The sequence below is a fragment of the Thermobia domestica genome, chromosome 1 (genome assembly GCF_964235325.1).
Source record: "Thermobia domestica chromosome 1, izTheDome1.hap1.1, whole genome shotgun sequence".
In the NCBI taxonomy this organism is placed as follows: domain Eukaryota; kingdom Metazoa; phylum Arthropoda; class Insecta; order Zygentoma; family Lepismatidae; genus Thermobia; species Thermobia domestica.
The window spans coordinates 216242962-216257234 of record NC_137454.1 but is presented as its reverse complement, the minus strand read 5'-3'; the positions used below and the strand labels follow the sequence as shown (position 1 = coordinate 216257234).

The following is a 14273-nucleotide window of genomic DNA, read 5'->3' as shown; positions in this document are numbered from 1 at the left end:
TAAGGGGCCTGCAGTGGTTCAGTGGTAGGATCTCTGGTGTGTTGGGTCGTTGGTTCTATTCCAGCTCTTCTTTGTGGTGGATCAAACACTGTCTGCGTGGAGTTTCCTCGGGATTGTCCCGTTTCATGCAACTTTCTTTATTTCACCATATCGTTCATCCTCATCATCACTGTCTCCTCTAACCTACATAGCATAACGGTGTGATATAAAACTGAGATTTCATTGCGTTTTTTCAGCGTGTTTTGATATTTCTCATAAAACGAAAAAGGAAGAGAAAAGAATGAGGTTGCAAATGTTATAATAAAATGGTTATATCTCGAAATCTCTTAATATTAGTGACATGTTAGGGAGAAGAAATCACCTATTTAAACTCGTTCAATACAAGTGGGGATGTGCGACAGTTTCCGGAAATTTCCCTTCTAAAGGGAAATACAGTAATTTCTATTTTTTTCTCAAAGTATAAAAATAATTTCAAGGTTGTCTGTTTCATCACCACGGGAGAAGGGAGAATGGTTTTAAATTTTTCGAAAAAAGAAATGTCATAAACATAATCTATGTGAAGAATAATTATTTCAGCTAAATTTATAGTATGTAATAATGTTCGAGCGTGCTCGTACAGTGATTTCTGATGTATACCTACTTGTGCTATAAAACTTGAAGTACAGGTATTTCTATGTTGTGTTCTTCAGGCGATCATAATTATCAAAGTATGTGACATAAGAAACTCACAAACTAAATGAAAAATACGTGATTGGAATAAATAAGATTGTATGCTCTAAATCAGCGATTACTAACCGTTTCTACCTTTCGTACCCCTTGATAATCGTTCGTTATTTGAATCTTACATTTTAATAGAATCTGTAGTGAATATAAAAGTTTGTATGGTAATTGGCATAAATGGGTTACCAATTGTGACCTTTTCCCTTCTGGACTGTATCAAGCGCCCTCATTTCCCATTAAAACTATAGCCTAAATCTAATAATATATATACATTACTTGTAGACAAAGGGTAAATTGTTATTTTTCAGCATAATTAATTATATTCCGCGTACCTCTTGATCGTCAGACACATACTTCCACTCCAAAAATATGAGTACTCCAGTTTGGAAAGAGCTAATCTTAACAAAAACAGCTATGAAACAATCAAAGGGGTTCGTCGGTTTTTATCTAATAATAAGTTATGGATACGAGAATGAAGTAATTAAATTCGCTTCAAAGACATGAGATATATCAGCATTTGGATGTTTCGAACATTGTTCTTTCTGTATCAGAAGTAATTTTTATTAAGTAGATATGATTTTTTAGTTATGGTATACCTTGAAACATAAATTCTATGCATTATCCGAACTCAGCATATAACACTTTAATATCCCAGGTATTTGAAGTGAAACTCAGTTAGATGATGATAAAAATAGAGGGAAATTATGCTTGAAAGACTGTTATTAAAGTCAATTATTTCACAAGTTTTAATATGTTGAAGTAGATTGTAAAAGTACGGTCATTTATAAGTATTTTAACCTGATTTCTTTGCACATATTCACAAGACGATGGTGGTTTTCTTACTAAATAAAATGACTTTGTTTTCTTGCGTGGGTGTGACCTGTGACATCAAGAAGAGATACTATACAAGTTTGAATAGCATTAAACATAGCAGTTTAGTTGAGTTGAATGCAAACCCCCAACGAAACCGAAACTTTTTTCGGAGAATACGTCGATCCCCTATTTTTTTTCTTTTTTTTTAAAGTATTTTCCTCTTGTGTCTCATTATGGCTCTAAACCAATTCACCAAATTGGGCTAACTTAGGTTTCAGGAAATCTGCAAACCTTATAAAACAGGTATTCGAACCGCCCTAAAGAGGACAGTACTTGTTGCGTGATGTCAGTAGGTATTGTTTCCTAATTTCTCATATTGAACAAAGATTCCCAACTATATACATGAATATAACGGGAGTGGAGGTTTCACCGAAGAAAATTGATAGCCCTATTTTAATGTCTTTGGTACGAATTTCTCGAAGTAGTTGCCTGGACAAATATTAATTAGTATATCATTCCCCAAGATTAAAATGACACACGAATGTACACATACAAAAAAATATTTAAAATAGGTATTCGTTTACATAAGGAACAATGCATATTTTTGCTGCTCTCTGTTACACCGTATTTCTCTTTAACCAAAGCACTAATCACAATCACCCTATGTCATGTGGCATTTACACGTAACCATACATTTTGTACACCTAACGAGGCATGGCTGGGGTTACGGTCTGCAGTATCCCTGGTATCTACCATGTAAGATATTGGATGAACATGATTTAATTGTTGTTTGTAGCACGTAAATAATATTGACAAGTCCTCAAAGGAGAAAATCGCATGACATCAGATCTGGTAAAAGCGTTGGTCACAAGAAAAGAACATTGTTGTCTGTAATGTAGTTAATACAGCGCTGTGGGAAAACACGATTGAGAAGCATGCGAACATTCAAATGAACAAGTGGGTGAGATTCAAATTGTCAATAAAACATCTCAGACTTGAACATCTACTCTTCTTAATTTCACATATTATACTCGTGAAAGAAAGAAAACAGCTCACTCTCCTATTTTATTCATTTTCGAAATTCCACAATTCTTACATAAATATTTTATGTTTACATTAGGCATTTAGTACAGTTTTTCATTATTTTTTGAATTTTTTTATGTTTAAAGTAATTTATTCTACCGAATGACTAGTAGATAAGGGCAACTCACTCCAAACAAGTATTCTATTCCCTATATATGTACTAAATATTTTACAATTCTGGATTCTAAAGGTAAATCTGTTAATCCTCCTGTGTCTATCTTTTGCAGGCAGCATTATTCCTAGCCACCATAGCATTCGGCGGGTCTGAAGCTGTGCGTGTCTACAGTTTGACCGGAGAACTTGCAGGATTCAATACCATCCAAGACAATCTTCTGAAGAATAATGATGCGTACATTGCAGCTCTGAAAGGAATTGGCTCCACTGTCGGAGGGTACGGCCCAGTGACGTTTCCTGACATGGGGCCCGTTATTCCGGTTAAGATGGGTGGTTCCCTAGGCAACTCTGGAAGTGTTGGAACAACATCCGTCAGTAACGGAGGAGGCGGAGGAGGTAGTTCCCTCAGTTTACTTGGAGGAGGAACGGGGAATTTCGGTTTGTTCGGTAGTGGAAGCGCATATGGCGGACTTTTCAACGGTTTAACAGGGAGTTCTGGAGGAATTTATAGGTTCTTTATATAATAATTTATTTCTGAAAGACTGATATTACAATTATAATTATTATTGTGTACATAATAGTTGTAATGTTCATTAGTATTTGGTCGAAAATAACAAAGTGACCGCTTCATATTACAACTGTTTTCTCAAGGCACTTTTACAGTAACAAACTATTTACATAAGTCAACGAGTTCTATTGAGTTACTATTTCATGTTAGAATTATTATGTCTAAGACAATTAAGATACGATTTAAAACTAAAACTAGCGATCTTATCCTGATTTGCATCCACTGATTTTGTCGTTTAGGAACTCACTATTACAGTGTTTTCTGCTTCATCCAGTCAAACAATGATCATAGTTTGGAGATTGGTTAAAGCTCAAAGTCACTGATTCAGGAAGTAAAATTTTAGGTCCAGTGGACACGATATGGCAGGCCTTATAACGCTGTCTGTGAACCACTACTGAGCAAGTCGAATATATTTAAGTTAGTTTCTCGTAAACAAAACTCTTTAAATATATTATGTTTTTACCCAACGTGAAGGAAGACCGTACCGTCTACAATTTTACAATGTGATGTCAGATGATAGATACGTCAGATAAATTCTCGAGACGTGAAGTTGGGCGATATAACATTTTTTCATCGTCCCAGCATTTATTCAGTAATTCAATTTCAAATATCCGTAAATCTACACATTTATAATTTATCTGTATTTTTCAATCAGGAAATATTCTTCTCTCCTCCTTTTAACGAAAAGACGAGAATTGGACAACACAGAAAATTATTTTTCTCTGCCTATTGTCTGCTGATTGTTTAGTTTATTGACATTTTCGTCCGCCCTTTACACCACCCAGACACTAGTTTCTTCGTCTTCTACATACACTTCTTCCTTCTACTCTGTCTTCAACATTGTATTAATCTAGTCTAAATGGTGAATTAAATTATCAATATTTTTTCTTTTCTTGATCGTTATCAAAAGTTGTCCGTTTGCAGTTGTTTCTTTCATAACGTTTCTCTTACCTCTCCTTCAGTCCCTGATATACACAATTTTCCTTTCTATCAGAATGTTTTGAATGCTGACAAATTTCTTCTTCTTCCTGATTTTCGAAGTACAGTTAACTCCCGACTATGTCGACTCACAGTTACATAACAAATCTTACTACCGTACTAACCGTACCGTAATAACAAGACAACTACCGTACTAGTTCTTATAAACATGCTTGTAACTTTTCTGGATTCGACATCCTTTGCAGAATGCAACGACACACGTACCGTAATACGAGAGCTGACCGTATCAGTATATAGCACTCGTATCAGTATATATTTTTGTATAAAACAATATACGCATATAAATAAAACTATGTATGTTTGTTTCTCATACAATACTTTTACAATACCCTAATACGTACTGCTGTATGCTGTTTCATATATAAATTAATAAAAACTTTCTAAATGGTATACAGACAAGTACATATATGTGATAAGTATTGCAATTTGTTACGAAGTTACACTTAACTGTTTTCAAATTCGACATATCTAATATCCAATGAAATACAAAAGTTTGCGAAACGCATTACTTATATACTTCGGAAAGTTACTGTATCTAATTTTGTGGTTCATTCAGAGCTGAATTTCATAATGAATACTTTTCCTGATTGCTATCAATAGTTTCTTCGACAATATTTCTAAAGCCTGCTGTGCTGTAGTATTCAATTTCCTGTTTTGTCACTTTGTTTCCAACAAATATATGTCGTTACGTTCCTGTACAGAGAAATTCTTGCATTCTACTATTTCCTTTTCGTGCAGTTGAGAATTTTCGTCTTTTACTTTCGAGTTTCATTTGTTCTTCAGTTTCCCACTCTAATCTTCTAGTGCTTCTCGCAAATTTTCATATTCTTTTACTACTAAGGTTAGATTGCAAATGGTGCTATACTGATGAATTTTCCATTTTTCTTGTCTTTTGTTGTGAATGAAGGGATATTTCATTGCTTCTTTCACCTATATACGATTGTCAAGTTCTGCAGTGCCCTTAACTTATTATTCCAATATACTTACATTAGTCAAACGCTTTTTCAATATCTATAACAACTATATCTTTTTCTTTTTAACTCGAAATCTGCATATTCTTTTCGTACTCTTCTTCTTCTGAATCCAAAATTGATTCTTCGTTTTTTTTCCTACAGTGCGATATCTATCTAAAAAAAATCCAATTTTTTTATTATTCAGTAGATTTAATAGAATCATTGGCTCCTAATTTGGTTTAAAGCCAAATACCTTAAACAAATTATCTACCGTCTTAGTTTTAGTTACTAAATGCTATGCTAACACTTAAATACAAAGTGCTTAGGTAAATTTAGATGCTCAAGTATTTATTTCCCTTACTGTAAAGGTGCCTTTAGCAATGCAGTTTCACTTCGGTAAGTTCTCTTCCCACAGGTCGAGCAAAGAATCGTTCATACACTTCTTCTGTTAGGAGAAATGGAACCAAACGAAGACGACAGCGGGCATAAATTGAATGAAACAAAGTAATATTTATCAACTGTAATATTGTAATATGTGAAATCTTTATGCCATGCTCGTCACTTTTTTGTATAAATATTTTGTAATAAAACATTACGTTAGAATTATTTTGACTAGCCTCTTTTTTTATGTTCGTTGTTTTGTTGTCTCATTTTATGAATGAAGAAATTTGTATTTTCATATCTATATGTCTCTCAGTTCTGCATTGCCCTCAACTCGACAACCAAGTTTTCTTCAACATCTGTCAATCTATTAAACACACACACACACACACACACACATATATATATATATATATATATATATATATATATATATATATATATATATATATATATATATATATAATTTGAAAGAGTGCATATCCTTCCGTTATGTGTATCTCAGCGAAATCTTTTGAGCTACATCTCTTGACTCGTAAGCAATCCTATTTCGCAGTAAGATGGGAATCTGAATTTAACATATGTCTGTTACGTTTTCAGTGATGACAGCAAAATTGATAGCTATCAGAATGTACCTCAAATATTTATTCTTTAAAAATTTAAAGTGACTTACCTTGATAAAGTTGTATGTGAATAATAAATACACAGTTACAATGTTAGGAATAAGAACATTTTCATAATGAAATTGAAAGGAGTAATTAAGTATCGGTATAAAAAGTGTAATATTTTATGTTGTAAAATACCCACTCATATATTGTATTCCCTGAATCCAAAAGTGCAGTATATTTGAATTCGTATTGGAATATGTATGGATAAAATAAACATACACACAATAAAATATTCATAATATTGTAAGCACCATGTCTCATGACGTAAAGAAATTGCGTTTTAAATTTAAAATAATTTTGAATAACTAGAGTAATTAATACCCTAATTTTTCTCTAGCTTCTTACACATGTTTCATCCGTAACTACGGTAGCTTTTCATCAGAACTAAAATTACTTTTAAAAATAAAACAATATTAACAGACTTCAACAAAAGTGCTAAAAAGTAAAAAAAAAATAATAAAAATGCTAAAAAGCAGAAAGCAATGATAAGTGCTTAAAAGCTGAAAAATAATTCATTATCATTGTCTGTAAAAGAATTTGAAGTTTGTGTCAAACCAAACAAACTAATGCCTCTTAAAATAATCATTGAAACTAATTTTATACTAGACGCTTATTATTATTATTATTATTATTATTATTATTATTATTATTATTATTATTATTATTATTATTATTATTATTATTATTACAGTGAAATCTCTACTAACGGACACCTCTGTAAAGCGGACACCTCTCATAACGGACACATTTTGTAATCCCCAAACACTGTAATAGGAAAAACCATGTTGACAAACCTCTCTAAAGCGGACACTCTCTAGTACGGACACGGACAGTCTTTTCTGTCTGTTATAGGTATTATTTACCTCCATATTACGGACACTTTCTCTAGAAACAAGTTGAAAAGCACAGAAAAAATACATTTTCAGAAATGCATACATGTATCACCAAGGAAGCATTGTAATAACATTTTTCCTCGTCAACTGGCTGTTCAGAAACTCAGATGAAGCGTCTTTGTTTAACAACACCCTCATATCCTTTGCTTCCATTCCACTCCCACCCAACCTGTTTTAGAATCAAAAGTGATTGACAGTTGCCTGCCATTTGGGATGACACGTCATTCTACTGTTCCGCTGGAATCAAGCAGAAGACATGTTTGGTATTTTTTGTCCGCGTATAGGCATATTGTCTTAGTGCCTCTATTTGTAGAAGGAAATCTTTTTAAGTCATTCTGCATCGAATAAGCAATAAGGTGTAAGTTGTTGTGAGCTTTCGAAATGCCACGAGAAGCGTTAATGTTAAAATCGAATTGATTGCATTTTCGAAGAATACTGAGGTGTGCGAAGGATAGCTGAAAACTTTTGTTTCGGTAAAACACAAGCACCTGAAATAATATAAAACCAAGACAAGTTAATAAAGTTGTGGTGTGAAAATGACAATGAAAATAGTGTCTCATTGCTTTGAACAAAGTTAGTGTTCAAGTGAATGTTTTTGTAGAGTGCGGAATGAAAAAAAAATCCTGTGTTAGGGTCGATGCTAAAAGCTAAGGATTTGGAGGTAGCAACAGAAATGGATGTTTCAGATTTCAAGGTCTCAAACGAGCGGTTAGAGAAGTTTCGGATTAGACACAAAATTTCTTTCAAAGCGATTTGTGGAGAATCTGCAGATGTCGACATGCCCAGTCATAGAACGGTTTGATAAATTACCTTCGATAGTTTGTAATTACATATCACCTTGTTTACTAATTTACGTAAGAAAATATCGAAACCTCTCTAAGACGGACACCTCTCTATAGCGGACAAATTTTGATTCCCCACGACTGTCCGCTTTAGAGAGGTTTCACTGTATTATTATTATTATTATTATTATTATTATTATTATTATTATTATTATTATTATTATATTTCTGCTTTTGTGCGTTCTTGAAGTCGGTTATTTTTCAATTAAGTTTATTTAATTTTTTCCAGTTTTTTGCTACCCCCAGTAGTTTAGTTGGATACCTAAACTAAATGGAAGACGTTAACTCCCAATCAAATGGGTCGGCCTATGAAACATGCGTGACCAAATATATAAAAAAAATCGGTCAAGCGTTACGGAATTATACTTGAACATACACACAGTATTAACGTTATCATCTGTTAAGGAGATTTATGGTCTAACCACAAAGACTTTCATTTGATCCTGATAATATTTAAATGGAACCTGCGAGAAAGTACACTTGTTGAAACTAAAAAAGAATAATCAAAGAAGGTACATCTATGTTCAAGTTATGCATGAACATACACACAATGAAATCTGTTATTTACGATATTAGCACAGCCAGCCGTTGAAGAATTTCATGGTCTATCTCCGAGGATTATCGTTAGGTCACAATGAAATGTATATGAGACCATTATGAAAGAACACTGTTTCAAACAAACATCAAAAATCATCAAAATTGGTGGAACTATGTTAAAGTTATTCGTGAATATAGACACTATTTATATATAAACGAGTCGAGTTGAGAACTTCCTCCTTTTCTTTAAGTCGGTTAAAAAAACTACAATAATTTAATATTTATCGAATACAATGGCTCAATAATAGAGATCTCATATCTAGTACGAAAGATAAAAGATCAATCTGAGGGTGTGAATTTATCATTAAAAAAAATACATTCTTAGATTTTCACGAAGTTCTCCCTTTCCCGCCACTTCATTATAGTTCAATTGACTCTTTCAAAGTTAATATCTCTTGTATTTATCACATACGTGTGACGTTAATCTATATTTAATTTCAATTACTTGTGAACTGTTTACATTATAATCCGTAATTTAAAATAATTGTAGACATTGTAGGCTTATAGATTAAAAAAATGGCTCTAAAGTAATTTACTTTGTATATTTACTGAAGTTTTTGACAACCTCTGGTTTACTTGCTTCAGGTTCAAACAATTTTTAACAAGGCACTTCTGATTTGAAACCTCAACAACAATTCATAAAAGGAAGCTTTTGATTCATCTGCAGAAGGTTCAGAAAGAATTCCTAAAATGAAGTATTTGATTTATCTACTAGAGGTTCAACAGTTACTTTTAGAAAAACGTCCCTGAATGAATACGAAATTCCCAGTCTTCTCTAATAAAGCCACCAGGGTTGCCTAGAAGATAAAAGTTGATGGTTTCTGCTCTCGAAAAGTGCCGTGAAAGTAATATCTCGTCTCGGAAAGAGTGTTTGTTTCTATTGGCAAAACTTTTGTCTAGACTTGTATCTCATAACGTCTATTTTGTCACGTCTGGTAGGCAACCAAGCCCCTATTACCTCTTGCATGCTGACAACACATCAGCATAAACAGGCACACACAACGAGAGCATGTATATAGATAAAAGAGGACAAATACCAACCCTGATTATGCAAAAATAAATAAATATATAAAATATACAGGGTGTCCAAGAAGTCCTTCCCTGATTACAGAAATTGATAACTCAGGCTAGAAATAAGATAGAAATATGAAACTGGTGTTGAATTGTTTACAAACTATAAAAGTTTTTGTCTGTGTTGGGTTTGTTCTGTTTTACCAAGTCTCAATTTTTTTGTAGTACGTAAGTAAGAAGCCCAAGAAGCCATACCAACCAACCAGGAGAAGGCACAGTGTCCTGTGGTACCATGAGACACGATCATTAACCACGGTGCAGAGACAGTTCCAGACAACATTTGGGAGGACTCCACCTGATGTCAAGAGCATTAAAGCCTGGTATGAGAAGTTCAAGAACACAGGGTCGGTTGCTGACCTTCCGAGGTCTGGTCGATCCCTCCAGTGATGTTGGCTAATGTGTGGATGGAAATTGAAAATCTCCTAGATGTGCTACGTGCTACCAAGAGTGCTCATGTGGAAGTGTACTGATGTGACCAAAACTTTTATAGTTTGTAAACAATTCAACACCAGTTTCATATTTCTATCTTATTTCTAGCCTGAGTTATCAATTTCTGTAATCAGGGAAGGACTTCTCGGACACCCTGTATATATATATATATATATATATATATATATATATATATATATATATATAGGATCAAGATTATAATGTTGTGGAGCCAGAAAAGACTAACATTCCAGAAAAATAAATGATAAATACTTACTAGCTTAGATATATGTTATTCAAACAATAAATTCTTACAACAGCTTAGAAATAATCATTAGTATTAGTTACACAATTTCCACAAAGAAACATAATGAATACAAAAACAATAATCAAATAATACTATAAATATAGATATGCTAACTATAAAGTATCATAAATAGAATACAAAATAACAGTTAAATAAATAATGAAAGATGAGGAATAGGAAGGCGAAGAAATTTGAAAAAAAAAGAAAGATCATAAAATACAGGAGTGACTTGTAAACTCAGACTCACAGAATTATTTTCATTTAAAGATTAACAAAATTAAAAACAACTTTTGAATTAATAAGAACATGTTATCTAAAAAAAGAATAATATTTTTAGAGACTATTCTCAACTGCAAAAAGAGTTACTCCAGTAAAATCAGAGTGAGTTACGTAATTAGTATTAGAAATGTCAAATACCGTTTGCAATTCTTGAAATAACGCAATTTGGCTGTAAATTTTCCATATAAAATCAAGGAATATGTAATAAAGTATATCTTTCTAAAATAAAAGCTCCCGTTACTATTCAAAATGCATCTACATCCTCTTAATGTGATATTTTAAATGTGTTGTAAAATTTTAATCTGATTCATTAGTGTGTGGATTTAATATATTTCTGTGTATTTCTTCTTAATACAGAAATCTTAATTAATCCTCAAGTACACATTTATTTTTTAAAAAACAAACCACACATTTAAATCTAGAAGACTCAAAGTACTTGGATAATTTTACGAAAGATTTTGAAAGTGATTAACTAAATTCTCACGTGAATTTCTAGTGCAGAGGGTGCCAAAGTAAACCTATCATATGTAATTGATTCAAAATAAACTCAACTGTAGTGCAGTAGACATATGTAAGCAGACTCTCGCAACTCGCAACATTATAGTTTAGATTTAAAACAGTGCAAAAAATAAATCAGTATTTGAACATGATTTGGACAATACTTAGAAACGATTTTTGATCACTTTTTTAACATGTTCAAAAATATTCTTAAGTTTTCTATCAGTGACCAAAAATGTCTCCTAGTAGTTAATAGAAATTGCCCTACGAATGTTGAAAATATATCTGAACTTCAGATTTGTTCAATGAGTATACGGGCACAGAAACGACTTTCATATAGGGTTAGGGCATTTTACAAGTAACACTTACACATTTTCAAAGAACACATCATAAGTTCAGGAATACTTTGAACATTCTTAGGGCAGTTCCTATTAACTGCTGTTAGAATGTATTCTAGACGTTTTTTGTTCACTGATAAGACACTTCAGGACATTTTGGAGAGGCTTACATTTGTTAAAAACGTTTAACCATTGATTCATTTTTTGCATTGGAAGATTTTGACATATAGAAATTATGAATAATGTTTTCGGAAGCTGAGACTAGAAACTAAATTTACATTTAAGCCTCGTTCACCAGTATGATGAAAGTAATTCATAGTATAAATTTAAAATGTGTATGGGGTTATATAAATTCCATGTGAACTTGCAGAATTAAAGCTACTGAGTACAGTGCCATCTTTATTTTTTTAAACCCCTGTCTTATGTGGAGAACTGTTTTTCGTGTTTTCTTTGAAATCAACGAGAATTTCAATGATTTGGTTCCAATGATTTCCTCTTAAAATGTATTTAAAACGCCTCTTGCTTTGTGAAAATTAAATAATGTAATGTATAATTTTCATACTTATAGATCAAATTTACCTTAAGTAACGGGTCACGGTGGTTCAGTGGTAGAGTGCTCAGCTTTGAAGTGTGAGGTCCCTGGTTCGATCCCAGCTCACAATAAGTAGACTTTCTGGTGGATAAACATCATGTGCATGGGTTTTCTCGAGAATTTTCTATTTGTTTCCACTATCTTCATTCCATCATTTTGTTCATTATCATGGCCATTTTCTTTATTAACTTTGGTGTATAATCATGACACTTTAACCCGCACAAAAATAAGTATATCAGATTTATATATTCATAAATCAGGAGTCTGATACACAAAGATAGCAAAGGTAGTCAACACATTTGAAGTAAATACTAAGAGAAAGGAGAACGTCATAAATATATTTACAACCAACAATTCATAGGGGTAAGATTTTTGAAAATATATTTTCTATAAGTATTTTTGAATAATATTTAAGTGAAATTGAGTTTTGCCGATAGATCTACTATTTATCAATTTGCCGATAGCTTTCCGGTCACAGAAAAAATGTTCATCATTCGAAATGTTCACAGAAAGTTGGATTAAAAATAAGAGTCGTCAATGCACTTCTCAACAAATTCATGGAAAAGAATGTAAATAGTTGAAAATGTGAGTCTAAACTATGGAAAATGAATTATCTTAAAGTTAGTTTCTTCCTTTAACTAGTACATGAACATGTTACAGAAACTCTTTTTAAATTTATCAAATGGATACGGACGGTGAAATGAGTTCAATGAATGTGAATGGACAACATTGCTAGCAGTGTCGCCATCGCCACCAAATTCTGCTACAGAGCTGACTCCAAGTGCAGCGTAATAAGGAGAGTTCTTCTTGTAATCTCGTTCAGAGGAGCCTTCAAAACTACTATATTCCCAAGATGTTTCTTTACTTCTCTCGTGACTGTTAGGGCCATTCCGGTAGGGGTACTTCGGTTTATAACGTCCGTAGAAACGAGCTTCAGAAAGCAATATGTGGTATGTCAACAGGAAAACCCAAACTCCAACCTACAAGCAAGAAAATGCAATTAAGATACTTAACACAAACATATAAATATAGAATTCTTTATAATTCCTGATAAATGTTATAGCAGGGGTGGCCAAAATTTTTGATTTAGTGATCTATACCAGACTATGAAAATCTTTGACAATGTAACATAGTCCTTTTGGCGATCTGCCTCTTTGCAAATTGCACTGGTACTGCATTTCCTAAACTCACTTTTAAGAGGAAAGTTGAAGTTATATTTCCTCTTTCGGAAAGTGGAGTATGCCTTTCCAAATTGTCTTTCCTAAGCCTTGTACAGTACCACAAACACACTCATTTATTCTTTGTCACATCAAAAGAGAAATAGTGTTTTAATTCTTCACAAATATGTTTTCGTTCTTTTATTCGAAATCATTTTACCTCACTGAAATTGAATTTAAACAAAACATGATTGATATGTAAGGTTTCTTTTAAGATACTATATTTTTTTCTAAAATATTTCACGATCTACCTAATACTCAGTGGCGATCAACTGTTTGGCCAGCCCTGTGCTGTGTGATACATGATGAATAACTCACGTATACCAAGTAAACATTCCTTTCTTGTATTAGAAAGTAGTTATACTTCAATCAAACAATGGCTGAAAAGTGAATTACTGTTATCAGGAATTTTATTGCAATTTTTACTCACAGAAAAGTTAACAAATTAAAATCAGTGCTAAGCTTATTAAACTATTCATCATACTTATCTCGAAGAAGCCAAGTTCGTTACTGTTACGAGAAGTGAGGTGTACTTTCCTTTCACAAAGGTTCCATACGAAGGCACACAATATGAAATAAATCAGTGTTTGATCAGATTTTAGAAACGGCTTTTGATCATGATTATCATGTTGAAATATTCGTGAAATGTTCTAACAGTGAACAAAAAATGTTTCGAATGCATCCTAACAATGGTTAATAGGAACTATCTTAAGAGTGTACGAAATGTATCTGAACTTCTGATGTGTTCGATGAGTATAAGGGCAGAAACTGTTTGTAAATGTATAAACGATAATGTATGAAGTATCCTAACACTGTTTAAAAGTTCTTTGTATACTCATTGGAAAATTGGACACATCAAGAGATCAGATACATTTTGAACACTCTTAGGGCAGTTCCTATTAACCATTGTT

At 32.7% G+C, this 14273-nt stretch overlaps 2 protein-coding genes across 6 annotated transcripts in view; one reads left to right on the top strand and one right to left on the bottom strand.

Moving 5' to 3' along the window:
• Window positions 1-5947, top strand: part of LOC145667064 (uncharacterized) — a 35422-nt gene extending 29475 nt beyond the window's left edge. The window contains exons 2-3 of one of the 3 annotated variants that reach the window (XM_081734774.1): window positions 2844-3126; window positions 5666-5898. In XM_081734774.1, coding sequence (XP_081590900.1) covers window positions 2844-3126; window positions 5666-5739 — 357 coding nt within the window. In that variant the 3' untranslated portion in view covers window positions 5740-5898. Of the gene's footprint in view, window positions 1-2843 lie in introns of all 3 variants that reach the window. The other 2 variants (XR_014127860.1, XM_081734765.1) reach the window with 2 other exon arrangements.
• A 4604-nt stretch (window positions 5948-10551) lies between these two features.
• LOC145693704 (uncharacterized) overlaps window positions 10552-14273 on the bottom strand; it is a 126102-nt gene continuing 122380 nt past the window's right edge. For all 3 annotated transcript variants that reach the window (XR_014132818.1, XM_081769990.1, XM_081769981.1), the window contains exon 2: window positions 10552-13125. Coding sequence is in view for 2 of the 3 variants with exons in the window: in XM_081769990.1 (XP_081626116.1) it covers window positions 12784-13125 (342 nt within the window). In the remaining variant the exon portion in view is untranslated. The remainder of the gene's footprint in view (window positions 13126-14273) is intronic.